General features: G+C 38.6%; 1 protein-coding gene and 1 long non-coding RNA gene across 2 annotated transcripts; one reads left to right on the top strand and one right to left on the bottom strand.

Annotated features, from left to right (window-relative positions):
* Positions 1-3,361: 3,361 nt before the first annotated feature.
* On the bottom strand, positions 3,362-4,165 carry LOC103631846 (diacylglycerol kinase 5). The gene is made up of 4 exons (XM_020541097.1): positions 3,944-4,165; positions 3,717-3,839; positions 3,486-3,614; positions 3,362-3,370 (listed from the first exon to the last, which is right to left on the bottom strand). The coding sequence occupies exons 1-4, from the start codon at positions 4,163-4,165 to the stop codon at positions 3,362-3,364; spliced, it is 483 nt and encodes a 160-aa protein (XP_020396686.1).
* A 1,260-nt stretch (positions 4,166-5,425) lies between these two features.
* On the top strand, positions 5,426-5,919 carry LOC103631848 (uncharacterized). The gene is made up of 2 exons (XR_004851309.1): positions 5,426-5,464; positions 5,553-5,919. It is a non-coding gene; the product is annotated as an uncharacterized lncRNA (long non-coding RNA).
* The last annotated feature ends 2,333 nt before the right edge of the window (positions 5,920-8,252 follow it).

The raw sequence follows: 8,252 nt of genomic DNA, 5'->3' as shown, positions 1-8,252 counted from the left end.
TTATTTTGTTTATGAAACTTTTTGTGGTATGTTCCTACACTATGTAGACCTACATGTACCATTTTAGAACAATTATAACTGTGTTTTCAATAGCTAGTAGATTTAGTTCGTTTATTTGAATTTCTTCGGAAAATTTAGATTTGAACTGCACGTCACTCGAAACTTGGAAAACCGTGCATGCAAAAATGATATCCATGCTACTTAGCACAAGTTACGACCGATTTCAGGAGCGGACCGGAAACTTCGAGCAACATGCTCACTAAACATGGCCGTGAACTTGCCATCCACATGTTTAAAAATTGTATAAAACACAAACAAAGTCAGAAAATCCTGAAACTTGTCCACGTGTCATGATATCATATGTACAGGCTGCGATAAAAATTTTAGAATGTTTGGAGAAAGTTGTGGGACACTATGTGTACAAACCTAAGAGATCCAAATTGAAACTATATGATTTCATGTGTAGTTCTCTTAGGTTTCTACACATAGTGTCCCACAACTTTCTCCAAACATTCTAAAATTTTTATCGCAGCATGTACATATGATATCATGACACGTGGACAAGTTTCAGGATTTTCTGACTTTGTTTGTGTTTTATACAATTTTTAAACATGTGGATGGCAAGTTCACGGCCATGTTTAGTGAGCATGTTGCTCGAAGTTTCCGGTCCGCTCCTGGAATCGGTCGTAACTTATGCTAAGTAACATGAATATCATTTTTGCATGCACGGTTTTCCAAGTTTCGAGTGACCTGCAATTCAAATCTAAATTTTCCGAAGAAATTCAAATAAACGAACTAAATCTACTAACGATTGAAAACTTTGTTAAAATTGTGCACAAATGATACATGTAGGTCTACACAGTGTAGGAACATACCACAAAAAATTTGGGAGACAAAATAAAAAAATAAAAATATACTTTGCCGAGTGTCTAGAGATGACACTCGGCAAAGACTTCTTTGCCGAGTGCCCCCTGGGTGGCACTCGGCAAAGAATCCTCTTTGCCGAGTGCCAGCCGTAGGCTCTCGGCAACGACTAACGGTCGTCAGCTTTGGGACGGCCGTTGACAGCCCTTTGCCGAGAGCCCCCTTTGCCGAGTGTTTAACACTCGGCAAAACGTGTCTTTGCCGAGAGCCCCCTGTGCCGAGTGTTCAGCACTCGGTAAAGGGGCTCTTTGCCGAGTTCCTAACTTTACCGAGTGCGGCAAAGCCTGCGATTCCGGTAGTGTATGGGATCTAGTTCCGAACCGGCAGCGACCCATAAACTGCAGGGTAGTAATGATTCAACATCACTGTCGATTCTAACCACAAACTGAGAGTAATATATACAGACACTATCGCTGCTGGTTCATAATTAAGCAATCGGCACTAAAGGCCAATTCTGTAAATTAATAACATAGTTTTAAAAATAAAATGGTTAGAAAAGTGGCATGCAGGCAGTGTTGATAATTTTCTAATAAACAAGTTGCATTTGTAAATCAATGTGTCTACTTGGAAGCATGCACATGTGTATGATACACAGATACGCAAGCTTCAATATAGTATCATATGAGATTATAGCAACTAGTATATATAAACATTATTGATTAAGTGTAGCCAGTAGTAGGGGTTTACCTAACCAATAATGAAAGGATAATGGAATGACACACATATATACTCTATGTGTACAAAGCATATAGTGACTAAGGGCTAGCTCAACGATTTTAATATTCCTGGTGCGCAGGGCCACAGCCGGCCGGACGGAAGTACCCACACAGTTGCATGTGCTTCTTCATATATGGAACCTAGGCCCTAGCCTTGTAAATTAACAGACCAAGGTACTGATATCCGAATTAATCTCTCTCTCCCTGTCACTGGATAAGATATACTACCTTCGTTTTCAAATATTTATGGCCCTTTAGTTCATTTTTGAATTAAATCTCGAACGGAAAGAGCTGAGTACTATATATATATCTCATCTAACAAAATCCACCCATGCCATGCACACATTATATATATACTAGGTCAGTGCCCGTGCGTTGCAACGGAAACATATAAATTAGTCAGAAACCATCTTAGAAGATTTTGCCAACACCTATTCACACAAATAGTAAATTAGTCAGCATTATATTCATTTACGAGAAATTGTTATACAATCACATGGAAAACAACTAATTGTGATTCCTCTTTTCAAGTATTGCTCTAGCTAAATTAGGAACTTGATTCCACGCAAGAGGACACATTAAAGAATTTGGTATTCAGAAAGGAAAATATAGGAGCACATAGTCGTTAAAATATGAACGCCTTCCAGAGATGGTCTCAAGCAGTACAAAGCAAACTTATACATTGTGTTGTACTTATCAGGAGCATTGTACTCGTCATCTTGTTTCTTGTCAACGCCAAAGCTGATGTCTGAAACCTTTGCAACATCGTCTTCGGTCAAGGATATGCATGAACTGTTTAGTGTTACATGAGTGTTTTGCTGGTGTGTATATTGCAGACGTGACTGCTAGTTCAGGTGCTCCGCTTCGTTAACTGCAGCAGTGTTTTGACGACAATTAGTAAAAGCTAAAATGAGTGTTATCCTATCAACAACTACTAATACCATGTGCCTTAGTATGACGAGTACATACACTTACATGTATTACATGTATTCTTTAGATGGATAATAATAGATAACCATTTTACTCATTTTTCATATCTGAAGACATCTTAGAGGTTAAACTCTTTGCTACTCTCATGTATTATTAAATACTTACAGAAGAATGCGCCAGGAATTGCATGTTCAAGTACACACGAGCAAGCACTCCTGTTGACCGAAGGTTGTTCAGTGAACTGGCATATTCAAGTGGCCACAGTAGCAAGTGTACCACATTGGTGATTGGTGGATGAGAAGTTGAATGAACACAAATATGAGAACTTATTGATATTTGCGCTAAACCAACTGATATGTTCCAATATTGCAAGTGCGTACAAGTTATTAATTATTGTAGTCATTTCACAAAGTAATGTTCATGCACGGTGTTTGTGAATGCACAAAAGGAAGCATCTGGCATCTGTTTAGCGATGTAACAAATGTATAGAATCATTAAGGAAGTGAAAAGCATCACCTGACCATCAGGACCAGTCTGTGTCCATCATATCTGGGTTTGGCCTATACTTCAGGAGGTCTTCCTCATCCGAATGCCCATCCTTCCAGTATATAAATTTGGTCAAACATTAGATAGTTTGACTTAGGACCAAGTTTTTTTTGGAACAAAAGGAGTACAAAGTATTAGACAATATGTATACAGGTAACAAGTAGATGGATGATAGTGACTGGAGCGTCAGTATACTAATCAGTATGTTCAATTTTTCACCATTGATGAGATACAGGAGAATTTGATTATTCTATCTTTAATCATGGATGAGAAAACATAAAAATGACTTCAACTTTCCTTTTGTGTGAAACCTCAGCGACACAATAATATAAAGGAAATCTGTTTATAAGAATGATGTTGGCCACTTACCCATCCAAATGAAAAGGGGAGGTTATTTCCGGTTCCCAGAGGCACAGTTGCCACTGGAGGTGGGTGGGAAAGCTTAAGGTCACTGACTACCCCAAGCAGCCTGCTAGCTGTACCATCACCGCCTGCAACCTAATTGAAATCTGTTAAGTCAAAATAAGTACAATGGGAAAGCAAAAGAGATAGATACCACAGTATAACAATAATCTAAATTTTGAAAGTGTTATGACTCACAATTAGCCTCAGTGTCCTCCAAATTTGAACTGCAAGAATGTGTCCTTCCATCTTCAGCCTTTCAAGGTTGGCATATAAACGATGCAATACCTTATCTGGAGCCTCTTTTGAGAGATAAAAAACCTGAAAGTAACTGAGCAACTCCCACAAAAATTACAGATTCAAAATGCAATTAAGACCAGAAGCATATTTCCATGGTCTAGCATTTCCAGAAAGACAAAAGGTACCTGTGCTTCATTGAGAAGCTCACGATATGTTTTGATTAAACTACTTCCAAGTTGGCCTCCAGATCTTGAGTTGATGAACACTACAATGGGGCAGGGTGCCGCATGATCAACAAGTACTTGTTGGGCACCTGGCTTCAGAATGTAATCTGGAATGTAGTAGTCCTCCAGAGGCCCACATGGTTTAGAACAAGAACCAACCACGGTCTCTGCCTCACCTTCCATCCTGCAAAATCATTCTCATAATTTTAATGGGATAACTCACTGGTGCTACAAATGTTTGCTCCCTCCATTCATGAATACAAGGCATATTTTGATTGGGTGGTCCTGAATTATTTTATCTTTACAACAGAATCAACACCATCCTAAAAGCGCTTTGGATATGAACCTTTTGATGCAACACTTGTGCACGAAGCATGAATAATAGTGTGACCAATTGTTGGTCAAAACTTGAAAAGTTTGAGTTTTGCAAATCAAATACTCCCACAAATAGATGATGGATCTGCTATTTTAGCATCATCAACATAAAATAACCGTGAATAATTTTTTGAGCACATCAGATTACAGGAAATGGAGAAGGAAAAGAGTAAGAAGCGGGCAGAGTTTATTGTTTATTGTGCAAAATTAGCAAACCTGTAGTTGTTATTAAGTCCAGTCCAAACAAAGGGGAGAAGGCATTGTTTGTTAGAGTCTGAGCTGCCATCAAAACAACTAAGCCACTTAGTATCAATCTGCACCCATGAATCTCACAGATCTAGCAAAACAAAATGGAACCAAAACACACATGAGGCTTAACAGCGAGTTGGAAAATCTGCGACAGAATTCACCTTCCAGTCAAGGAGCAGGAGGAAGGCCTCAAGGCCCTAGGCACCACAGTCGATGTAGTCGTGGTTAACATGCGAGAACATCACTACATCTGTCAGCCAACACGTAACAAAACTCAACCTTTAAGAAAAGCAAACTGGTTATAAGTAACAAGATATTGACATACATAAGTTTACAACATTTTAGTAAAGAGTTTGAACTGAAAGTTATACCAGCCAACTTTAAAGAAAGTACAAAGCTCTAACTTTTACATGTATTAATATGTAGCACAAACTTCATTTTGCTTCAAAGAAAGTAAGTAGCTGCAGGTTATTAAGTTAGCAGTCAACATGAGGCAATATAATTTCTTTAAGAAATTGCATATACATGAAAAACAACAATCTCAAACTGTAGCTATGAACAAAATTCGATGAACAGTAAAAAAGAAGTGAAAATTATTATATCAATCATAGAGGTTATAAAGCATGAGATTAATAGGTATACCTATATAATTGTACCATGAGTCATGTATGCATAACTTTCAGAGTGCAATAATGAAAGCACATCTTTCAGCATTCCCAGCTGATCTTGGTATGGACATTGTAATCTGCACTACTGAGAGGAAAAGGAGCACCAATTAGACTCTGCACCTGGAGCTCTACAAGAAAAGGCTAAATAACATGTAAAACTGTGACAAATATGCATCTCCCTCGTTAACGGGTATGCAAACAAGCGAAAATACAATGCTTTCTTCCTGGAGAGCTTTGTAGAATACATATATCTCACATTTTTGTGTGCTGTTATGCAGAGTAATGATGGCAGATACTGGTGTAGCAGGAGCTTGGCCTGAAGCCCGTGCCTGATTCTTCTCTGTGTGAGGACTTGGTTCTTGGTTTGGCTGTGGGGAACAAATTTGGAACTGTCGTCAACTGCATGACTTCAGTTCAGGTTTAAAACCTTATCTAGCTTATTGTGATTGTCTTGATTATGCCATTAAAGAACTTTTAAGATTTGTGTATTATGCCACTAAGACATATTACCTTCTCTGTGTTAAAAAGGCATGTTCTGCTTAAACGACTCGGCCAACTACGGCTCTCAGTTGTAGTCTTCATGGTTTTGTTCCTCCATTCTTGGCACGTCCTTATCTGCAAATGAATGTCAACCTTCCATTACTATCTGCCTGCGATGTTTCATCGTGAAATTCTTCACCAAAGATGCTACTTCGTCACAAATTAGTAACATTCTTTCCCCCATATAGTTGATATGGTTCGAGTGTACTGAGCACTAACAATTGCAGCTCATGAAAATAAGGCCCTTGATTTTTGTCATAGAACAAGAGCGGCTATTTTAATTGCAGCACTCACATGAAAATAAATCTACTCTGCATGCCGGGGATTGAGGCGACTGAAGTGTGAGCCTTCAGCTGCACCTGACATAGTTGATATAGTTTATGATTTCATCGAGCATCACTGCCTTGCCCACCACCCAAAATGAGAAACATTTTACTCTGAATTCAAACCTAAGCAGCACACCAAACTACTCGAGTGACAGCAAGTGCCTGAGAAAGAGATTTTGGGGGCGGGGTGGTTGCCAAAGGCAGGGACGGCTGGGACGAGGGAGGCGGAGGGGGCGGGGGCGGAGCACGGTCGAATCGCTCTGGATGAAGCGAACGGTCTAGATTTACGGATGGCAGAACGAGAAAAGGCAGGCTACCCTTAGAGTCTTAATAAGTAGTATAGATGTTGGAGAGTAAGTCAGTAAGATTCCCAGAAAGAGAGAGAGTACCATAATTTTTTATGTCAACTTTTATCAAATTTCATTGCTGATTATACATTGATGTCATTCTTTCAGGATTTGTTGCTTAAGTATCTTAACTCAAATACAATAGAGTTCCTGAAGGAACAAATGCTCATGATTTAGACAACAAAATTTGGGATTATGGTTTGACTTTTGAAGTCCGGAAAGAATGAAAATATCTTACTTTGATCATAAAAGAGTACGAACAGCAAATAAAACACAATTCCTAACAAAATACAATTTACCACGAGATCTACATCTAACTGTGATGAAGGGCATGTCCCATGCAGTGGTGAGACATTGTGAGAGCATTCTCACTAAATCTCCACATTTGCTAGTTCAAAACAGCCTCTCCATATTTGTGGGAAGGCTCGCCTTGGTTTATGCCTTGCCCAGATCACAAGTATGCCCTTCTTATCTGCATCTAACTACGCTAATCTTACCATAATAGTGAGAATGGGAGAGAAGCAGTACCTTGCAGCGCCAGTTGTCGCGGTAGAAAATGAATTAGAAGTGGTTGCTACAGTCACTCCAAAAAAGGGGCAGCCGAGCAGGATAATAGAAAACTCAGATGTGCAGATCTGCAAAAAGCCAAAAACAATTGCAGTTCAGGAAACACTTACCGTGCTTAGGACAGTAAATTCCTTAAACAAATTTATATTGGTCATCCAGGCATCATCATGTTCATATCCAAAACCTGTGATGAGAAGTGATTGTTCCACCTAGAGAATGAGTGGACGAGTGCCAATTAAAAATAATAACTTGAAAACTTACATCTACATACACAATCGGGTTATGTGACATTTAATTCAGATATCCAAAAACACTTCTTACAGATGATTTGATGTGTGAGCGTGTGGTTTAGGCCCGGGCCATAATGACTTTAAAAAATCCAATGTTTCTAGTGCAGAGTGCTTGCTAGCTGTAGGTTCCAATGTGGCATTTCAGTTTATATCCCTCTTCGACTGCTTGTTTCAGTGGCTATACTGCAGCTAATGCTGCTAGCAATCAGCTAGCCTAACTGTAGGTGCACGGCCCGGCAACCATTTTAGTGCAGGCAAACATGGGTGCATTGTTTGTATCTCATATGGTAGACTTGTTTTAGGTAGCGAAAGGTGTGATTCTAGAAAGAAAAAATATTTCATGGTCATTGTTGACTCCTTTAGGTAAATATTCAGTATTTAAGTTCAGTAGTATGTGAATCACTCTTAATCTAAATAAAGGAACTTAAGCACCAACTTACTGCTTAAGCACCAAGCAATGAGCTAGCAAGCTGCTTACAATATTTTAGAAAACTGCTACTAACTAATTGACAACCTAGCAAATAGTCCATGCTTTTCAAATTATAAGACATTTTGGATTTTTCTACGAACGTAGATTTTTTCTATTAACATAGCTATACGGTATTTCTAAAAACATATTTAAAGCAATGTGTCTAGAAAAGAGAGAAATGTCTTATAATTTGAAAGAGAGAATAATATGTAACTCATAAGACAGCCTACACAGTAAGGACTGCCAAAAACGTTGAACTTCATGTAGGCCAAAAAAGATTATTGACACAAAAAGAGTGTTTTGATATTTTTTTTCATGTGTGTGTGCAGGAAAGAAATCATGTTTAGTAACCAAAACTTTCTTTTCACATTATACGTAGAAGACTTTACCTTATATTAAAGGAAAGAAGGTTAATGTTATCACATCATAGTCCTAATTG

This window comes from Zea mays, chromosome 7 (genome assembly GCF_902167145.1).
Source record: "Zea mays cultivar B73 chromosome 7, Zm-B73-REFERENCE-NAM-5.0, whole genome shotgun sequence".
Lineage (NCBI taxonomy): Eukaryota > Viridiplantae > Streptophyta > Magnoliopsida > Poales > Poaceae > Zea > Zea mays.
The sequence above is the reverse complement of the archived record's forward strand: the minus strand, read 5'-3'. Positions and strand labels throughout refer to the sequence as shown.